This window comes from Conger conger, chromosome 5 (genome assembly GCF_963514075.1).
Source record: "Conger conger chromosome 5, fConCon1.1, whole genome shotgun sequence".
NCBI classification, from domain to species: Eukaryota; Metazoa; Chordata; class Actinopteri; order Anguilliformes; family Congridae; genus Conger; species Conger conger.
Genome location: NC_083764.1, coordinates 23,190,916 through 23,213,724, shown reverse-complemented (window position 1 = coordinate 23,213,724; position 22,809 = coordinate 23,190,916). Strand labels below are relative to the sequence as shown.

The 22,809-nt window shown below is 39.0% G+C and overlaps 1 protein-coding gene across 1 annotated transcript in view; it reads left to right on the top strand.

Annotated features, from left to right (window-relative positions):
* Nucleotides 1–21,881, top strand: part of LOC133128806 (leucine-rich repeat and fibronectin type-III domain-containing protein 5-like) — a 41,946-nt gene extending 20,065 nt beyond the window's left edge. Inside the window, exons 2-3 of the mRNA XM_061242612.1 lie at nucleotides 11,641–13,048; nucleotides 20,382–21,881. Coding sequence (XP_061098596.1) covers nucleotides 11,655–13,048; nucleotides 20,382–21,357 — 2,370 coding nt within the window. The 5' untranslated portion in view covers nucleotides 11,641–11,654 and the 3' untranslated portion in view covers nucleotides 21,358–21,881. The remainder of the gene's footprint in view (nucleotides 1–11,640; nucleotides 13,049–20,381) is intronic.
* Nucleotides 21,882–22,809: the final 928 nt, after the last annotated feature.

The following is a 22,809-nucleotide window of genomic DNA, read 5'->3' as shown; positions in this document are numbered from 1 at the left end:
AACCTTTTTCTAAAGAAAAGGAATTTTCTTTAAAAATGTAAAACAATTATCTACCACATAGCTAAAATTTGATTTTAATAAGTAAATGATAGTAATATAGAAGTAATTATAATAAATGCAAAAATGAATTGATTCCAGTTTCTTTCTGTATAGTTCTGAGCAGTAATGGATGAATGTGTCGATCAGTGTCTGACTAGAGAAATAGTAACATGGATAAGAAATTTGACTGTTAAACTACGGAAGAAAGGGCTAAACTAAAAAAGTAGACTACATGGCAATCCCTAGGCTATAAACATTGAGTTAATAAAACATAATTGAACACAAATGAGCTTTGTCAACTGATCCACCTTTGTTTGTGTGCTACGTAGCTCAGGCATAAGTAGCCAGTCATCTGCCGAAATGTCACCTCATTATTTACTGGTGCTGGAAATCTGTATCTACATTAGTTATATTGGAATCCCCAAGCCCCTGGTGTTGTCATTTTCTGTGTTGAGCTCTCAGTATCAGCTCTGAACAAATTGAATGTCTAGGCTTTAATGTCCACTGTCGGAGTGATGGAAATATAGGAAAGATAATGTGTTTAGATGTAATGAAAAAGGTCATCTGATTGCAGAGTTGAATTGATAAAAAGAACATCTAAATTGCAATTGATGGTATGTGTGTATGTGTGTGCATGTGCATGTCTGTGTGAGTGTGATCAGCAATGCTCCTCATTGAACGGTAAAAGAATGCATATTGGCTAAGTGCACAGTTGTCACTATACTCAATAAAACTCTGTTTTGGCAGCTGAAAGTTAAACCGGGATTTGAATATAAGATTGTTTAGCCCCCTGAGACTTGGACTCTCGGAATATCAGGACCAAGCAAGTTTTCCTTTCTTTAATTTTGCAATGATGGCAGAAATTGATGAAGATGGACCCAGCAAGTAAGATGCCAGCAACTGTGTAACTGCTGCAGATCTAGGCTTCTTGAATAATTTGAGGTGCCTACACCAGCATTTCACACTATTCCTGTTTGGCTGGCAATCTGTTGATAGGCTCTTCACACAGATGTAATGCTGTGATGAACACTATGTGGGCAGACCTCTCCATGAAAACTTGCCAGGGGTAGAGATCCACACCTCCTCTTGGTGAGTGGTCAGATTGGGGTTAGGTCTCTTGGTGGTGACAGTGAGAACCGCAGGTGATAAGCCAGAACTAGCCATTCCCACAACGACTGGGTCTGCTGCGTTTTTAAAAGTGAATTTTAATGGTCATTTCACTGCTGCTGGAGAGACTGTTGTCTCAGGAGCTTTCAGGAGCTCTCTGTTGGCAGTGTGCAATTTGGCACAGCACTGCATCTAAAGGTAGAAACAATTTCCTTTGTTCTGTGACTAATATAACATGCCAGCAGCTGTTCTTATGGTCAAGTTCAGTGCATGTTTTCAGAGGTCATCTTTTCACCTCTATTTGTGTGCCTTCCCAAGGGCATATGTCCTATTTTCAAGGCTAAACTATTCTTTGTGGTCACACAGTTCCATCCCTGTACCATATTCAACTCATTTGTAGAATGAACCTTTGCATCTTTTTTTTTAATAAGGGAAAAAAAGTGAAACAGTACTATGGTGAGAAGACTGCTTCCCCAGTTGTGTCCCACCCTGTGTGAAAAATAATTTTATTGATCGAGCCGCAATTTTGATCATAGAATGTGCAGCAAATCTATACCTGACACACATCACAGGGATCACCATCTATGCTGGGGCTGGAACATTTGGGGGAAGAATCAGGTCCTCTTTCTTTTTCACTTCCCTTTTCTCTTTTCTGCTGGAACACACAGCTGCCCGAAACCTTAAGTCTTACGAATATACTGTGTCTTAGTCCTGTTTTTATTCCATGAGATTCAATTATGCTTAAAATTGTGTTTTCTACAAAAAGTGAGGTGCATCTACAAATAACATTTTTGGATTAATAACTCACATTTCTTGGAAATTCTGATGGCTCCAAATCAAGTCCTCAAAACGGATTACAAAAAAAACTGAAATGAAAGATGAAACAAAATCTTCCCTACTGTGCTTTTGTTAAGACCAACACTTGGGAGAATTTCTGCAAGATAAAAACATGAACTCAAAATGGATGACTGCTATTGGTATTCAGCAGTGCAGTTTTAATGGTCATTGATTTGGATTAATGTATTCACATTCAACCAAAAGCCTTCGTTTCAAAGCAATTGACCTTTAAAACCATACCCCAGGACACCAAAACAGTCATCCAGATTCAGCAATGTCATTATTTAATTATGTTTTGAAAGGCCTCAGCCTTTAAGTGCATTTCACCAAAAAGGTTAGCCATATTAAAATGTGAGATATTTTCTTAATTTACCATTCTCTGCATTTTGAGTTCACCAAAAATGGAGGTTCCCTATCAGAAATCAGATGTTAATGTGTATTCCAGAGCACTGTTAGAAAGTAAAATGATCACACCCATAATTTTAAATTGCAAATTGTCTGCACCACTGGCACCCATGCATAGAGCACCGTGCCAGAGAGAGAGAAATCCTTTCATTACCCTTTCACACTGAAGCAATGACTTGGGTAATGTTTTTTTTTTGGCAATGGTTTTCAGTTTGTGTGAAAGGGTCAACCTGTGTTATTCAACCCGGGTCTGTGACCCGGCTCAACATGGACATCAAACTGTTATCCTTCATGGAGTGCTTAGATATGTCTTAGTGATGTAGCTTAAACCCTCTAGGCATGAAAAGCATCAAATTAAGAAAAATATTTTTCAAAGAAAGATTAATGTGATACCATGTTGTAAATAAAAGTTTCAGTGCAGAAAAATTGAGGAACAGCTTGTGATGATGGTACAATTAAACCTCAAAAATGATGCTCGTTATGCAATCACCATTTCCAAGTTTAATATGTTGTTATTTATTGCCCACAGCATCACCAGGCAAAATCAGCACTAACATGAGCTAGTATAATCGTACGTACATGATAATTACATATTGTAATTTAATAGCCTACTTATCAGTCAGGGTCATAACACAAGGGTTGGGTATGGCAAATATATGTATTTTGCCCTGGCAAAATCAATCGCATCAACCCCAATACTCGTAGCCTACCGAGTTTCATACAGCACTGGATGGTTATTTCTAGTGATCCATTTATTGAGAGATGATCGGTAGCTGGTAAGATGGCAACCAAAAAAGATATATCGCTAACTAGCGAAAGCAAATAATAATTATCAGTCTCATTGCACAACCACAGGAACTTGAACAATAATTTATATATCGTAAATGTTATATTGTGTATTGCTGTTCTTCACTTCAACAGAAAATTTGTAGCTGCACGAGATCACGAGGAAACAACAGGAAGCTCTTGCCCCTGCCTCAGCCTAGCCAACCAAGTCACCCATAGTATGAACACGGGGTTAGTTTTCTTATGAATGGAAAACATTTATTGATACTACTATTATTTAAAGTAAAAAGGAAAAACAAATGACAAATAATAAATCAATACATTTATATTCACAACATGCACAGACTCCTAGTTGACAGACTACCTTGAGTAACAAATTGAATTCGGCTCACCTTAATTCAACAGTGATGTGCATTATCGTTAGAATTGCACCTTGACTCTGAAAATATGGATCTTACAGTGAACACTTGAAATTTAGCCTTTCACATATGATTTCAAATATTTACATTTTAAATATGTAAAATTGTGAACTGAACATTTTGACATGATTGGCTTTTACACATTTGATAAGAAAATAGATTACATTGAAATAGGTCACATTAAAGTATGAACAACAGTTTTTACACACGTGACTTTAAATCCTTTGATCTTGTTCCACTCACTTCCTCTAAATGGGATTATTTTTTATAGCTCATGTGATGAGTACCCTTCACATGTTGGGTGTTTACATGTAGATTTTGAACTGTGTTGTTTTCGTAAGGGCATTGTTGTGGTGAAATGCCAGTTAAACGCTGTCTTAACATTCTGTTGAAAACCAACAATGTTTAGTTGAAGTGAGGCTTATTTCACCTGAGCTATATTAGGGTTAATGTAGTCTGTTTGTAAAAGGTATTTCAGCCTTGATTTACACCACTCTAGATGTTCTTGTTTTACTCACTGGAAAAGGTGAATTATTCGGGTTACTTCCCCATTCTGGTAACCTCAATCAGTGAAGAAAAAGAAGAAGAAAAAGTGCTGGTATCAGGAATATATAGTGTGTTAACACATAATGCAGATTATGCTGAATAAGATTAAAGTTTGCAATAATGTAATCTGACTAGCAATAAAAATGTGCACTGGACTTTGGTGTTTCAGCCTATCAGGACACGGAAATACACTCTAATCTGGGGTCGGGGGAGGGGGTGTGGGGTCTTAAATATAGTCCATTGATGTTGAGGAAGCTGGCTTTGCTGGCCCCAGTTCAACTGAAAAAAAAAACATTAACAATAGTCCACTGTTCAAATGACTGACAATGATGATGCCAGGACTAAAGACTACCTTTTAGAAAGTGCCATTTCAACATTTCTTTTTCTACAGCTTTGACCTACAAATTTATCAAAACAGGCAAAACAGCATGTTTATTCTTCATATTCTGAAAATGAATTTTATATTTAAATGCTAATAAACACTAACAAATAGCTAAACTTCAGTGTATTACAAGACTATCTATTTTGACCCAGTTAAGATTGTTATTTGCGGCTTCCTTTTGTGAACTGTATAAATGATGAATTTTGAACTAAAATGAAAATTTTACTTTGAAAATGCTTATTAGTGTCCATTCTTTTCTTCACAATTAGGTGGGGCTAACAATTAGAATATAGATTGAATGCAGGTATATCTATGACATCCATATAGCTTGAATGTACACGCACTCATGAGTTCTGAAAGTTTTTTTTAAATATAACCTTTTTGATCTTATTGGCCTATGTTTTGTAAGTCCTGGATTCTGAAACTGCAGTTTTCTTGGGTCTGACTGGACCAGTTTTTGTTGGCATTACATACTTATTCGGTCTGATTGTACTGGGTTTTATTGGTGCTGCACTCTGCTAGTGTCAGGCTGGGCCAATATTGTTGGTTCTGCACTCTTTTTGGATCTTATTGGACAAAGCTGTGTTGTTCTTGGGTTTGATTGAACAATATTGTTTTTGTCCTACATGCTTCTTTGGTGATTGGCTCAAGTTTTTTTTTGCTACTACACATCTTGGGACTGACTGGAAGGTTTTGTTGATACAGAATGTGTTCTGGCCTGACATTGTGAGACACACACACACTTTGCCTCCTGTGATTTGTTACTTGTTGCCCACTGCCCAATTTATAGTATTATCCTCTGTTGCCTGACCTGGTGTAAAGTATGGGTAGAATGAATGTAACATAAATGTAATAAGGGATCTATCACAGCAAATAAAATGGGTTGACCGGGTTCCAGTTGAGGTAATAAACTAGCAGTAAAAGTCCAAATGAAGGGAAGTATAGTGTGCAGAGTAGGCGATGCATCTGGAACTCCAGGCTGCATCTAGGCACGGGCAGGAACATGGCGAGAAACAGGGCTCTGCAATCCATACAGAGAGAACATGATCCGTTTCAAGTCCAATAGCCAGGCACTTGTTTAAGTGTGGCCAAAATGACAGTAATTGTGAAATCGCTCATGTTCAAATCCCAGTTTTGATATTAATTAAATGAATATTGCAGCCAGTTCATGCCTTCTATTCCAGTATGCCCGTTCTAGCACAGTGGCACACAAGTAGTATGAAGTTGGAACAGGAAGAAATATATTAAAAATGATATGAACTGAGTCAGCTGAGTCATTTGAGCTGCCCTTCTTATGTTATAATCAGGCGTTCCATTGGGTCATGCCAGCTTCATAAACTCCCAGTGAGTACCACAAGTCTGATGCCTTTTGTTTGGGAAGGAAGTGCTGCAGCTTGAACCACCATACAATGTCCTCTATGAATGGAGAGAAAACAAAGGAGAAAATGCAGTCTACGAGCAGGGAAACGGTAGAAAAAAGAACCTCAAGTGGCCTGTTCTGCAATTACCCAAAAATGTGTTATGCTATTGAACACTCGCTCTCTTCTGCTTACCTCAATGACAACATCAGGCTCTCCAGTAATATGATGTCCAGGTAACATCATGGTTCTTAACTCTTATGCAATTAGTCCAAAAAATCCCCAAAAGGTATCTCAGTTGTTTTGATTCAACTGACCGTATCACTGATAAGTTAGAAAGATACAAATCTGGTGCATCAGGCTTGCCTGGCAACAGGCTAAGCAAATATCTTAGCATTATCCAGTCCATCTCAAACTTCAGTTCATCATCCTCGGGGTGCATTGGTAAATCCTAAATCCCTGTTGTGTGAGCAGGTGTGCTCCCTTCCTCATCCTCCTGACTGATAAAACTTCTGTTTAGGCAGTGCAATAAATACGAAATAAGCCTCCATTTTACCAATTAACAGCTTGAAGAAAACTGGGTAATCTATCTATGATTGTATCTGTTCTGTAAACACAAAGCAGCCATTCCTTGGCTGGAAAGAATCTTCATAACGCTCAGCCGAGGGTAGCCCACGGTGGATTAGTCGGGAGGGGGGTGTATTTATATTGATATTTGCATTTTCATATCGATGTAGGCATTACGTAACTCTTCTGAACATATTGAGGCACAGCCAAATCCATTAGGTTCTGGTTCTTAGGGAGTAATGATGCATAGCTGTGTCAGCCCACTTTAGAGATGAATAATACCATGAGTCTTGTGCTAGATATTATCATAAGAGTACGTTTCTATAAATTCTCCCACTTGTGATATCAGCTGTGTACCCCCCTCCTCCCCCTCATGGGTCTGAAATAATTTCCATGTGTTTTCCATGTCAGCATTCTGTGAACTGTGAAACACAAGCAGCCAGCTTAGACCACATAGATTCAGTGTGTTTGAGAGAGAGAGAGAGAGAGAGAGAGAGAGAGAGAGAGAGAGAGAGAGAGAGAGAGAGAGAGAGAGAGAGAGAGAGAGAGAGAGAGAGAGAGAGAGAGAGAGAGAGAGAGAGAGAGAGAGAGAGAGAGAGAGAGAGAGAGAGAGAGAGAGAGTTATGATTCATATTATACTGAAAAACATTTTGGATAAATGCAAGTGTGGTATAATAATAATAATCATAATAACTAAATACATTATTTTATTTATTAGTTATAGTAAGGCATATTAAAACTGCCTTACCATACAAATAGTCTTAACACCATAACAAAATATATAGTTTTAGTTTAAATATAACCTAAAAACAATGTATTCAGCATGTTTATTAAACATTTTTCACTTGGACCTTACTGGCAGACTGCACGTTCAGATAGATTCTGGGTCATCTCAATCAATAGTTACTTTACCTTAAGAATACTCAAACCTGTCCCACTTGCATAGGTCTACAACAACCCACTATTATTGTTGCAGTATTTACTTTAATCATAACTGTAGCTTACAAATAATAAAAGCCATGGATTAACCTCCATAATAGATGTTGTACATACATCCCTGCACATTTTATTGGAACAAAAACAAATTGAGTCCAATCATCATAATGCTGTAATGTTTTTTATTTCCATGAAGATCACGTGTGCTCTCCACTACCATCTCTATCACTGCCTCCATTATATTCTACTTATACACTGCAGTGTACAGTGCAGGGGGGGAATCAATTTCAGCAATGTCTGGTAATGAACATAATATTTCCGTCTGCACTTAAGAAAACAGATTACTGTTTGCCTGATCCTTTAAAATGACCTTCCAGTTTCTTACAGACTTGTTTTGATAAGCAATTGTGTGAGCCTCTGATTACATGATGTCTGTCAGAAATATCTTCAGCTCTCCCTTATGGCTCCATGGTGGTGGAAAGACCTCCCTGTAGAGGTCAGAACAGCAGAGACTCTGACCACCTTCAAGTGCAGACTGAAGACACACCTCTTCAAACTGCACCTCTCCCCAACCCTCCCTACCTCCCTGTAATCTCTATTTGATTGGTAGTTGTTATTTTCCAGTTCTCATTAGCGTGTCATTACTTGGAATAACTTGTGTTCGCTAGGATGGTATTTTTGCTACTTTCGTTTGGCTGTGTAAGCTGTTTATTGTTCCTACGTAAGTGTAAATCATTCTATCACGTTGTGCTGTATTATTTAGATATAATCCCTTGTCAGATTAATCAAATAGGCCCAAATCCTTATCTTTGTTGTCGTTTTAGCACTTCAAATTGTACTTCCATCTAGGTACTTCCCTTTCAGTGCAGCTGTCCGTAATTATAAGTACGCACTTAGCACTTAGTTGTACGTCACTCTGGGTAAGAGCGTCTGCCAAATGCCAATAATATAATGTAATGTAATAAACCACATGGCGTAATATCCCTATCAGGTGTTTCACCAGCCATGTTACGGTCAGTGTTTCATCTCCTGTATAAAGACAAGTAGAGATTGCGATTAAAGCAATAATACTGCTGGTAATATATACAGTGGGCTCCAGAATTATTGACATCCTTCATAAATATGTGAAGAAATACTGTGAATTAATAAATAATACCGTTACTGACATACGTAAGCTTTATTTTCCAACATGTGCTAAGTAGTGTAGCCTACTTTATTAATGATTCAATGGAATCAACGGAATCAATGGAATTCAATTATTGGCACCCTCACCATCATCATCTTTCTCACCATCCGTGGAGACAACGTACATTTGCGTCCTCTTCCTGGCAAGTTTGCCACCATTCCTTACAGTGTTAAGTGGTATGTTTAATCATTAATGTCTTTTTTGTACCTATTACCAAACTTGTGAGGGTCAATTACCATCTGTCTCTGTTTGGAATGACAGTTCTCTGGGTTTTCACATTCTGATGGGATAACAATGGAATTTTTCATGCTTATTACCTCATTTTTATTCTGTACTGAAACAGGAAGTGATGGGATGACACAATGTAGTTCCTTTAGGCTGAGAATGAGTAACTCAAATAAATATGAATAAATACATTTAAACTTGAGTAAATGTATTGAAATAGTATAAAGTATATTGTTTCCCCATCTGTTTGAACATAACATTTATTATAGATTATTATCAGTGTTGTTTTTTTATATGCAGCCTTTTTTAAATTTTTATCAAGGGTGCCAATAATTCTGGAGTGACTGTATGTTAGCTTGTCTGCTTACCAATTAGTAGCATAATCATCATAGCAGATCAATGACTTATTTCATGCAAATGGTGAGAATGTTAAGTGCAAACATGTATGGGTGGATCAAGTAGTACATTGCTTGCATGTATGGGCAGAACAAAGGACCCTACCATCGCTAGCAGGTTCACAACACAATGGTCACCTCAACTGACCTTTTTTGCTCAGAGGAGAAGCAATCCCTATTGTAAATACAGAGAGGGTCTGCAATATGATTTCCAAAGATATATTATAGTGTCATGTGGAATTTAATCCCTTGGTTAAATGTTTGCTAAATTCAGTTCAATAAACATTTCATTAGCATTGACCTAAATTTTAGTCTGCTGCCATTTTCTGTAATTGTGCAGAAGTGTGGACAATTGAATAACCTCTATAGGTATAATGTATTGTCACTTTATGGGTGATTCAATCCCTTTATTTTCAAATATATATTCTGGAGAGCTTATGTAATGAACAATGTACGCAGTACAATTTCTGTTTTTCTCTATTTTTATTTGATCCAGAAGAGAAGCTTTTACAAACTGCCAAAACGTTCAAATATGACTAGGTAATAATACATGTTAAAGTACTAATTACCTAATTTAAAAGTAATAATTGACTGCTGATGTTTTCGTATAAACATAAATTTAATATTAGCTCTGATAAAGTGTTATATCTTGAAATGGCATTTTGTTGTTCTACAAACCTTTTTGAGAAAAAAGGGAGTTGTCATTCAAAATTGTTATTTCATTCAAAAAACTAATTAAAGATTTATTTACCTTTCAACCTGTTTGGCTTATCAGTTGCTCTCAGAAAATTAAATATAGATTCTGTGAACTATGAACATGTAATGGCAATTTGTCATCTATGTAGCATTCCGTCATGTCTAAAAGCTCATAGCTTTCTCTGCATTCATGGTACATTTTATACAATAGTCACACTTTGAGGACACCCTGTCAAATTTTACAAACTACCAGTAACATTCCCTCCCCCAGTCAATCTAGAATCTACTGAATTTCCCCAAGCAACTTGGCCTGACAGATTATGTTCCCAGAGGACTTTATTTTCAGGGTTTTTGTTGAATCACACATGGGTTGAAAATCTAAATTTAAATTTCTATTTTTGCATCTGACTAAAGGGTGTAAGTGTGTAATCCTTGCCACATCTAGCACACCTCAAATCCAATCCAGTTTTTTAGAGTAGTGTGGCTGGTAGTGTGAAAAATAGCTTGTGCCTTTGGTTGATTATTTTTTTCCAGTTACCTTATAATCCTCTCTTGTATATGTTTATATTTCTCGGGGATGGGGTCAAACCCAAAGACATGTTGTGTGTTCAGAGATGCTCTTCTGCATACCCTTGTTATAATGTGTGGTTTGAGTTACTGTTGCCTTCCTGTCAGCTTGAACCAGAAATTATTCTCTCACATCTCTCATTAACAACCTGTTTTCACCCAGAGAACTGTTGCTCACTGGATATTTTTGCTTTTCACACAAACAAAAAAAACATGCTTTGTAAACTCTGGAGACTGTTGTGCATGAGAATCCCAGGAGATCAGCAGTTTCTGAGTTACTCAAACCCCCCCCTGTCTGGCACCACCAATAATACATAAAAGTCTGAACACCTAAACTTCTTCATGTCATCTGCATGCTTGTATGCTTTGAGTTACTGCTATATGATTGGCTGATTAGATATTTGCATTAACAAGCAGGTGTACAGGTCTACCTAATAAAGTGATCACTGTGTTAATCCCTCAGTCCCAACTCCTTTGATTCTGCAGCAACCCCCTTGTAATTTGAAGCTTGCTCACTTCCTTGGAACTGTGTCTTAATTCTCACACTTCCTTAACTGCAGTAGTTGACAGAGCAGACTAACAGTAAGTTGTGTTTAAACGAGGTTGGACAAGCTGTTTCTGGCTTAGAACATGTATCATACATGAAACCTTTTTGCATCATTTGGGGTTAGCTTTCGGCTATCTTCAAGTAACTCTTACACGTACAGTTTTCTTCTTTTGTAAGAAAATTATCCTGACATCATGTTTTGAGAAACACGTGAAGAGCTGTCTGGAAATTGTGTGTGAAGTATGTTGTGCATTTTCAAGACACATTGCTATTGGCAACCCCTGGCTGGCTAATTATATGAACTATCAATATATGACTTCTAAAAGAAATCAGGCTCACTTGAGAGATACTTATTGGAAATATTCCTTTAAGTAATAGTATCATTATGTAATGCTTACGTAAGCGTGACATTAATTCTTTATACATGTAGATCATTTGGTGACAGCTGTTCCCAAATTCAACATGGTACATCAGGCTAATGTCACTGCATTTCTCAATAAAACATAACACTTGTGACACTTTGAAAACACATAGTTTAAAAAAGAAAGAAAAAAAAGGGGATTTACTAAATAAATGAGTAATCTGTTCTTGGCTTGTTTTGTAAGAAAATGGATTTACAATCATTGACTTTTGTTTTTACAGGTGTGTGAACCTGCATGACAATGGAAAACCTGCTGGTCTACCTGCTGGTTATTAGCATGGCAGTGAAGGCCCAAAACTGTCCGAAACGTTGTATCTGTCAGGTACTGTCCCCCAACCTTGCAACTCTCTGTGCCAAAAAGGGGCTGCTATTTGTCCCCCCCAACATCGATAGGCACACTGTCGAGCTGCGGCTGGGTGACAACTTTGTCACAACCATAAAGAGGAAAGACTTTGCCAACATGACAAAGCTGGTGGATCTCACCCTCTCGAGAAACACCATCAGCTTCATCACCCCCCATGCTTTCACCGACCTGGAGAACCTGCGCGCCCTGCACCTGAACAGCAACCGGCTGACGCGGATATCAAATGACACCTTCAGCGGTATGTCCAAGCTACACCACTTAATCCTCAACAACAACCAGCTCACTTTCATCTATATCGGGGCTTTCAACGACCTCTTGGCTCTTGAGGAGCTGGACTTGTCCTATAATAACCTGGAAAGTATTCCCTGGGAAGCTATCCAGAGAATGATCAGTCTGCACACACTGAGCCTAGATCACAACATGATTGACTACATCCCTGAGGGGACCTTCTCTCTCCTGCAGAAGCTTAACCGTCTGGACGTCACCTCCAACAAGCTCCAGAAGCTTCCGCCAGACCCCCTTTTCCAGAGGGCCCAGGTCCTAGCCACGTCGGGCATCATGAGCTCGACGTCCTTCGCGCTGAGCTTCGGCGGAAACCCGCTGCACTGCAACTGCGAGCTCCTCTGGCTGAGGCGGCTGTACCGCGAGGACGACCTGGAGACCTGTGCCACGCCCGCGCACCTGTCGGGCCGCTACTTCTGGTCAGTTCCCGAGGAGGAGTTCCTCTGCGAGCCACCTCTCATTACGCGGTACACCCAGGAAATGAGGGTGCTGGAGGGGCAGAGGGTCACCCTCCGGTGCAAGGCCAGGGGGGACCCCGAGCCTGCCATCCACTGGATCTCCCCGGACGGCAAGCTGGTGTCCAACTCATCACGGGCACTGGTCTACAGCAATGGCACGCTGGACATTCTGATCAGCACAGTGAAGGACACCGGTGCCTTCACCTGTATCTCATCCAATCCAGCAGGGGAGGCCCACCAGACTGTGGAGCTCCTCATTATCAAGCTGCCGCATTTCACCAACAGCACAAACACCATGCAGGAACCTGATCCGGGCTCCTCTGACATCTCCACCTCCACCAAGTTCGGCGCCAACAGCACCAACCACACTGGCGATACCAAGGCCAGCCCCGACAAGCGGGTGGCAGTGGCCGAGGTGACCTCCTCCAGTGCCCTTGTCAAGTTCAACTTCCAGAGAAACATCCCTGGAATCCGCATGTTCCAGATCCAGTACAATGGTACCTATGACGACTCCCTCGTTTACAGGTGAGGCTTCCATGTTTCACCATTCAGTCAGAGCACTGCTTCCTATAAGCTGTTGTTAGGGGGTGGCACCAGTCTGGTGAGAGATAAAACTGTGACCATTTGTGACCATTTAATCCTGTCTGATTCTCTAAGGCCGATAAATGCAACCAAATTAGATGAAATTTGGAATTTACATCTTTAAGCCTATACTGTGAACTGTAGACCAAGCTCTCTCTCCTACAATGCTCATTAAATTATGCAGACAAAAAATTAACTCTACTTTCCGCATAATGCTCTTTTAGTTGGCATAACATGAAATCACCTGTATATAGATGTATTGTGTATATAATAATAAATAAATATCAATTGTGTATATAATAATAATGATCACCATTATCATCATAATTCTAATAACAATTGTCAACATCAATGGGGTGTAATTCACATAAAGAGGGATTTTGTGTGTACATACAATCATTTATCCTCTAATAGAGTCAATATCAGAGAAGATGACAAATATGTTTGTCAGTGGAAATGGTTCCAAATTGCTTCCACCTCAAATAAATGTATTCTTTGATTAGCTGTTGATCACAAGAAGTTCAATTAATTCCCTCATTTATCATTCTGCTGCTGTTTATGATCAGTGGCATATCATATCAGAATTCTGCGGGGTCTCTCCACAAGGTCGATTGACTTACAATTAAACACTTAGCCCGAATAATAATAACATGCTGCAATAACTAACTTTAGATGGAATATTAGAGAAGTGGAATATAGCTGGAGAATGGCAAACGTCTAGGGGGCATGCTCCCAGAAATATATATTTTTTGAACAGCAGGGAAATTTCATTTCTGTTTAATTTTAAGGGGGAAATATGACTGATTACTGATCATTAATGCTCGGTGTTATATAACAGAAAATACTTGCTGAATACTTGACGTGAATGTTGATCCCAGAGCGTTCCAAAATCTGTATTGTCACAATTAGACATTGTCTCCAAGAATTTGCCAATTGCGTATTGTTAAAATGGGTAGGCCTATATTCTGGAATCCAGATAGGCTAAACATATGTAGCTGCTTATTATTAATTAGCAAGAATTAAAGCTATTCTTGGATCTCGTTATTTAAATCTAGATTGTGTGCATGCTGGCTCTCATTACACAAGTCACAAGCAATGTTAAAAACAATTTTTGTGCTGCAGAAACATCGGGGACACAGCAGCATTTAATTTATGTGAATTGTTTGAATTGTAGGTCTTTCTGAACTACATTCTGGCTGGGAACTCAGCTGATAACTCCAAATATTACTGAAAGAAGTGCAAACACAGTGAAAGTGGATGTATTTTTCTCACTGAAAATATTTCCTGTTTTTGACTGGATACAGATTATTGTAGGTGTGGCTTGACCTTGTGAGGTCCATTGATTGACGTCTTTGTCAAATATCCAACCCCCATCAACAAGTCAAACACAACAGGCTAGCTCCTTATTCATAAGCATACTGAATAATAATTAACTATTTTGAGAATGTATTTAGATGCTTATCGATATAAAATGGGGTCACATCACTGAAAATGCATTCTATTGTATTGTCAACGGTGTTTCCACCATCTTCCTGAGAAATATTAACTTGAGAGATAATATTAAGATGAGCAATTCCTTGGAACTCCTCCAAAGGAAATCATATATTTAAATGTAGGCATCATCGTAAAATGTCAACTTATTTTGGCATAAAATCTCAAGAACTGTTTTTGCTGAAGTGCAACAGACTCTGCATGCGTATTGAAAATGCTACAGTTTTGTTATATAGGTGAAACAAATGCTGTCTTTTATGCAAGCCTAACAAATTATACACAATTGGAAACGTAATGTCATTAGCTAATAATTTTTAGTCGTCACTTAAATGACATGCCAATAGTTGGTTCTTTGAGTTCAAGTTATGTATAAAACGGACTGTAATTCCTAACACTGTTGTAAATACCCTCAAATTAAAGTCTTTGAGCTCATATTCATTACTTTCTTCCAACTCCAATATCCAGGTAAAATAACAATAACTTTGTCAATGTCCAAATATTTATAGACCTGACTATAAATATCATGTATGTGAACTGATCTAATTGACAGTATATAGTGTTTCCATTGATTTGCTTTACATGTTTTCTATTATATCAGGAGGAACTAGGCAACAATAAACTATCACTCTGTCATTATTCAGCTGCTGTCTTTATGAATCAGTAAATACTGCTGGTATGGATTTTTTACAAGACACAGAACTGTTCTGTCAGTATTTAAGAATGACTCTCTTGTGAGATTGAGATTGAATTATGTAAACATTTATGCATTTTCAACTTTACATAACCTTTACATATATCATTCATAAGAACTGTGGGAATTCAGTTTGATTGTTCATATGCCAAGTGACATCACGTGTTGTACCACATTTAACAGCAGCATTTTAAATAACATGTTATGTAAATAACATACTTCATAATGCATTCCATTTGTGTGGGAATGCTTTTTTTTTTAAGTTATGAGAAGATGACAAAGGCATCATGAAGGCTTTGTGACAATGTAGGTCTTGTAACGTTTGGCCCCTTTTTTCTTACCTGAGGGAATTGCTAACATGCAAAAGATTATATTAAAGCCATTTAAAAGCTGGCTTAATGAAGATGGAGCAGAAATATGTTTATTTTCTCCTCATTATTTTCCACACAACCTTTAGAATTTTAAATTATTCTGAACTTGAATAAAAAATAAAAGTTGAAAACCAATTTCTTATTGGTTATTTTTATAATAGTCATGGCATGTCACACTGACATGTACATTGTAATTGCATCCCCTGCAAAATTTTACTGTATAAGGAAGTACATGCTCAAGAATACATTTCAGGTAATGGCAAATTAACATTGTTACACAATTATCATTAAGCGGCTTCCAATTACACTGAGCCTATAAAGTAATGTGCCATGAAATGTTTGTAAATACACATCATATAATTCACAGCCCTATTAGTTACAAATAGTTAAAGTAATATCGGACTTATTTCCTTTTCCTACAATGCTCAGGAATATACACTCACTGAGCACTTTATTAGGAACACCTTTACACTTACTAATACTAACTATGTAATCAGCCAATCTTGTAGCAGCAGTGCAATGCCTAAAATCAGGCAGATACGGATCAGGTGCTTCAGTTAATGTTCACATGAAGCATCAGAGTAGGGAAAAATGTGATCTCAGTGATTCTAACCATGGTGTGAAATTATGCGGGCAGGAACGTGTTAGGTCAGAGGAGATGGGCCAAACTAGTAGAAGCTGACAGGAAGTTAACGGTAATGCAAATAACCACAATGCAGAAGAGCATCTCTGAACACACAACATGTCAAACCTATAAGTGGATAGGCAACAGCAGCAGAAGAATTAATAAGTAAAAAAAACAAGTAATAAAAACCTCAAAGTGCTCACTGAGTATTTATAATTTTAATATCAGAGTCATGGTGGTGGTGGTTCTATATGTACTTTGATGTCCAGTACAATTTACTACTGGTTTGCTTAAATGTATGGGCACAAAATTATTTTAGTTCAATGACCTAATTACAAATGCATGTAATTTGATATTTTCATTGCTGTTAAAGGTGCCGATTTATTCATATATTCCGATTACATTTTCTAAGCTGCCATCAGAGTGATATTTACTAAAACACTGTACAGACTCGATAGCCATTGGGATGAACAAGATAATTATTTGTATTCAAAAATTATTTATTGGGTATTTCAAAACTCAATATTAGTTATGATTTGTAAAGAAATCTGGACATCCACAGAATACAATCAGCTTTCTAAATTATTCTATTATTATTATGGAGGTTTAACTTTATCCCCAGTCCTTTGATCTTCTGTGCAATTATATGCTTTGATATGCTGTGCAAATAATTGGGTATAAATGAGAAGGTTTGCACAAGTCTGCACAAACTGAATATAAACTACAGGGTTATTGCGTGTTGTCGAAAACCTGTGCTTATACCTTGATGGAGAGCAGAAAGGAAGTCCTCTATTTAGACGTAGGCATCGCAAAATAAATTTTTTGTTGTAAAACCTCTACCTTTTTTCGCATAAAATATCAAGAACTGTTTCTGCCAAAGCACAACAGACGTACATACCGTAAATCCTCAAATTGTGGCCGGGGTCTTTTATTTACTTAGGCTGCACAAAGCACAGGCCTTTATTTGGGGCAGGCTTGTATTCGAGGCAGGCCTTTATTTCATATTAGGCTTCTGTTGTAGAATTTTATTCTTAGAAATAAAGTAAAAGGCTACACTTAAAGTGGGCCAACACTGTTCAACACTTCCTGTAACCTTTCAGAAACGCAACTTGACTAGCTAAACCTTAAATGAAAGCCAAAACAGATGCGTCTTCATAAAATACCAACTTGCCAGACACACCTTCATGAACAATAACAAATTAGCGTAGATAACAGCAAGTTAAGGATCTTTTTTTCCTAAAGTGCGTTTTATTGTGAGACATGCATTTTGTTTGGAGCTGCATACCGGTAGGCTATCAAAAGATTTTCGCTTTGGTTTGGGATTTAATTTACATTTGGACTGTTTGATTCAATTGCTAAATGTTGAGACTGATGGGCACTGAAATCTGGGGGGTATTTGATGGTTCACTGTTAAGTTTTCTGTAGCTGAAAGAGTGTCAGGATTTCCACCCGTCTGTTTATTGCGAGTCAAGGCAGCTGCTTTCATTCATTCATTGAACGTGCGCTGTGCTGTAAATACATGGAAACCTTATTGCGTAGCCAAGTAGCCTAAATTGAGTTAATTTTTAATTTTGCCTGATTTACTTTATTAAATTCGTAGGCTGGAATGCCTCGCGGCAACAATTGTGTTTAAATGTATACTGCTTCAGCTTTTGGCAAGCTACTCAGAAGGGGGCGGCAAGCGACTGGTAGCTTGAGAGCAACGTGTTGGAGACCAATGTTGTGTAGGACAATGATTTTTTCATTTTAATGACTTAATATAAAATATTAAGAAGAGCTCTTTTATTTCATTGAGTTAAATCGAAGGGTTAGTAGGGATCGCCGCATACAGTGCCCCGGAGCGCCTCGGAGAAACGGTCTAATTGAGACGAGACAGCTTGGAGAAGGCGTGTCGCTCTCAGGGTCGCAAGATCCTAATTGGATTAGATAGGGTATAATTGGCTACCAAATTGGGAGAAAAAGGGAATAATTTACAGTAATAACAGTTTTGTTTTATGTTTTATGCTTATACTGAATTTTCTTACACACGGATGGGGGTAACGCATTTTCTCTACAACTAAATTACAAATACTGATCAGAGAGAACTCACTGACGAGATTAATAAACTCGGTTTATATACACTGACCAAGCCGGTCTCATTTTGGCCGCCCTTTGTTTCCTGTGTCCTATATGCTTTCACAAATTTAGTGCTTGCTTTCCATTTTGGACAGAGAGTGAGACTGGCGGCTGTTACCCTGTCCATGTCATCCAGCAACGACCTGCATGCGATAACGATGCTGAACATAATGGCCTCATGTTAACATAACGTTTATAACTTTTTTTCATTAATATAGAACGTTCAATTAGCCACATTCAAGTTAGCATTGTGTTTTGTCATGTTCAAAATCTATGGACAATTCATTGTCGAAATGTAGAATTCTGAGGTCTAATTCAAATATAATAAAATGTAGTAGATTCTAAATGTATTAGATGTATTATATTTATTTGATTTTAATCTAAATCTTTGTGTAAAAGAGTCTTAATGTTTTATGCTAATTTTGTAAGGGTATCTATAACAGAAAAGTGCCTAAATCAGTAATTGCCAAGCTCTTTTCACAGGTCTACTACAATGGCAATGGCATTGGGATTGGTTTTGAAACGGGTGAGATATTGAGGTTCAAAATGTGCCTTTTTAAACGGAAGTGTCAAACAATGCTCCTATGCTCACTATAATTTATGTGGGTTAATTACATATAATTAAGACCCTTAACTAAGAGAGAATGGAGCAAAAGGCTGTCATAATGATGGGCTTTCCAGGAAATTAGTTTGTTTCTCCTGGTCAAACAAAAAGATATTTAGCAGGGACTGCCCTGATCCTGGTCTAATGAGACTAAGATGAATATGAGTAAGAGAAGAATAAAGTATGAGTATGAGACGAAAGTGAGATCTCACTCAAAACCAAACCAAACCAAATATTTACTTGTATTTTACTGGCATGCTTTCTACATTACAGTGTTCAAAGTAATGCAATTGGCTAACTGTTTTTGCCATGTGCACATCAACATATTGCATATTTACCATTTACAGTTTCAACAACCTCATTGCTCTGTCAGAAGTGAATAGACTTCTTATGTTGTCTGAATACAGTTGATAAAAAAAGAAAGAAAAAAAGATCAGCTTCAAAGCTTGTCGAAAAGGGTATTTGTCTGTGGATAGGAGTGGAAGTTGCTGAAGAAGTTTTGTGTTTTGGATGCAACTTGGTGAAATTATTACCTTCAGGACACAAGAGAAATCATTATTCTTTCCCGGTTGTTGTGACAAGCTTTTAAACTGGCTGAATCATGCACACTGTGCCACTTGTTTTTCCACAGCATTTATCTGCACTGTAATGTGACAACTTGGTATCAATCTCACAAGGGGAAATGTGCCGACAGGACATGGAGCTAAAAACGTTTAATGTTTATTTTTATAGGAATGCTTACCACAATCCTAAAACTTGCATTCTGCAAAATACATCGAGGCTTGCCAAACTGAATTGTGGATATACATCCACTTGTGATGGTATTGGAGAACATGTCAAAAGTTTGGAATTTGCTTACATGACACATAGCTTAAAGCCCGCTATACACTCACTGAGCACTTTATTAGGTATTATTTTTTTACTTATTGGTCTTCTGCTACTGTAGTCTGTCCACTTAAGAGGTTTGACGCGTTGTGCGTTCAGACATGATCTTCTGCATAAAACTGTTGTAATGTGTGATTATTTGCATAACTGTCACCTTCCTGTCATCTTTCACCAGTCTGGCTTTTCTCCTCTGATCTCTCTCATTAACAACAGTTAATGTTTTTGCCCGCAGAACTGCTGCTCACTGGATGTTTTTAATTTTTTGCACCATTCTTTGCAAACGATTGTGCATGAATATCATTCATTCACTTTGACACAATTAAAAACATATGGTAGTTTTGTTTTTTAAACATTGTTCGACAAGTTTTGCTCATTGTCTCAAAAAATATACAAAATATTTGAAGAGACACCGGATATTTGAAAATGCCACCAGACGGTGTAAAATGTAATTGATTGATTAGCTAGAGCTTACTGTGAGTCATTTGTCTTTGCAGAATGATCCCGCCTACCAGCAAGAACTTCCTGGTGAACAACCTGGCAGCAGGGATGCCCTATGACCTGTGTGTCCTGGCCATTTACGACGACGGCATCACCTCTCTGACGGCCACCAGAGTAGTGGGCTGCATCCAGTTCACCACGGATTCCCAGTATCTCAGCTGCCACTTCATGCAATCCCAGTTCCTCGGCGGCACCATGATCATCATCATCGGGGGCATCATCGTGGCGTCTGTGCTGGTCTTCATCATCATCCTCATGATCCGCTACAAGGTGTGCAACGCTGGCGAAGGCGGCAAGGGGGCGCAGTTCAGCGACGTCCACTCCCAGACTAACGGGGCCCAGTCGCAGGGCTGCTCGGTCACGCCCTCCGTCTCCAAGCAGGCCCTGGGGCAGGACGTCAGCTTGTACCGCAAGGCGTCCGCCGCCACCGCCGTGCCGACAATCGCGGTGCCCCTCGACACGCTGACCCACTCCTCAGAAACCTCCCTCCCGGACTGCTCCACCACCTCCACGTCCGTACTCAGTCCCGGCTGGACCCCCGTGTCCTCCGGCTCCCTGAAGTCCAAACGTCGACCAGCGCCCAGACCCTCCGCAGAGACTCCAGCCGAGGTGCCGCCGGCCTCCGCCGACACGCAGAACACCAACCGGAACAACTCCACCTCCCCACGCTCCCCTGGCCCCTTGCCCCCCGGGCGTATCAAGGACACGCCCATCCTCAGGAGGGCCCACCCGAAGGCCCCCCACCGGTATCTGACTCTGCCGGCCGAGGGCAAGGCGCAGAGGGCCAAACGCCGCTACTCGCTCAACGAGGACCTTTCCAAGCACCACTGCTACATTGGCTCCCAGAGGCGGGGCAACATGTGGTCCAAGCGGAGCATGTCCATGAGCGGGATGCTGCTGCAGCAGGAGGAGTCGGACGGGGAAGGGGGGAGGGACGTTAGCGCCGAGTGGATACTGGAAAGCACCGTATGATTGGGTTTCCATGTGTCCGCATCGTTTTCTAACGCTGGCGTGTTTCGTTCGTTCGGTCTCGGAAAAGCAAAAGGGGCGTGCAGATCCGGACTTGTTAGGATTCTGATTTCCTCTTTGCTCTAACTATTGACCCCCTTCGACTTGCGCTGCGCTGCGCTGTCCCAGACTGCTGTCGGGCCCAGCGAGACCATTTCAGCACAAGGAAACAAATGACCCCACGTAACGGAAATGTGAAAATGCTTATCCCCAAAGGGGGCTATGGGGTCGTACGCAGATTTCACAAAAAAGCCTTTTTACAAAGGAAATGACCTTTCCTGTATAGTACAGTAACAAAATAACAAGAGCACAGTTGTTATGGGACCTCACATTATTTTGATATTTTTCAAAAATAAATTCATGTTTTCTTTTCAGTGACATTTATACTGCCTTGGATTGAGGCACACAAAAAAATCTCTGTACAGTAATACAACATCTGTTGTGTTGTTATGTTGTGTACAATAAACTAGAAAACACCTATACTGAAATGTTCTCATGGTGGTAAATGTAAACACAAAACTGTGACTCAGCAGTCAATCATTTTTAGTAAAGGTTATGATTACAGTCTGACTGTCTGTCCCTGAAAATTCATTAATTAATTCAATCAGTTTGGAAAAAAATCACTTGAAGAGAAAAGCTGCAGACAAGAAAAAACAAAATGTTTAAAAGTTTGAAAACAACTTAAATAGAATGTCTAATGGAGGGAAGAAAATTGGAAGATGAATGACTCATTTCCAAATACATTTGTGCTGTTCTGTATAATCTGAAATTATTTCAGTGGAAAGAGAACATAATGCTTTAAATTTGAGAATCTTGCCAACCACTAGTAAAACCAGGGAGTTTCGTTGGATTCATGTTGGGTCAACTTGAATTTTTGGACAAAATTAGTTATCCTTCCACCTTCAGACAGCCAGATGAGAAAAAAAATTAAACTGCTGTCTCCTCTCCATGATGTGTGTTTCTGCCATCAGAGAGAATGTGAAAAGAGAACACGTTAAGCCATGATTTACATGTTGTTTACATAGATGGCTAATATGTAGGGAATGCTCTCATGTAGGGGAAACAAACAGGACTAATTTAACATCTATCCCTCCAGTTTGCCATTAATTTAATAAAGATAATGAGAACGAAGAAAGAAGAATGGAAAAATCTTCTTTGGCTCAGAAAAGACTGCACGGCCAAGCATCATGATTTCAATGCATGTAAACAGCTTGGATGACCTTCCTTTGGCATTCTTGAGCGCTAAACTCCCTTGATTATAAGGAGCTTTGAATGGATCAGTCTTGTTAGGCCATATGTCTCTTCGTGATGTGGAACACGCGTGTGTGATTCTCACTATCCTGTCACAGGGAGCAAAGATTTGACGGCACTGCCGTCAGAAATGAGCCTCCACCAAAGCATGGCAGTTGATGGCAA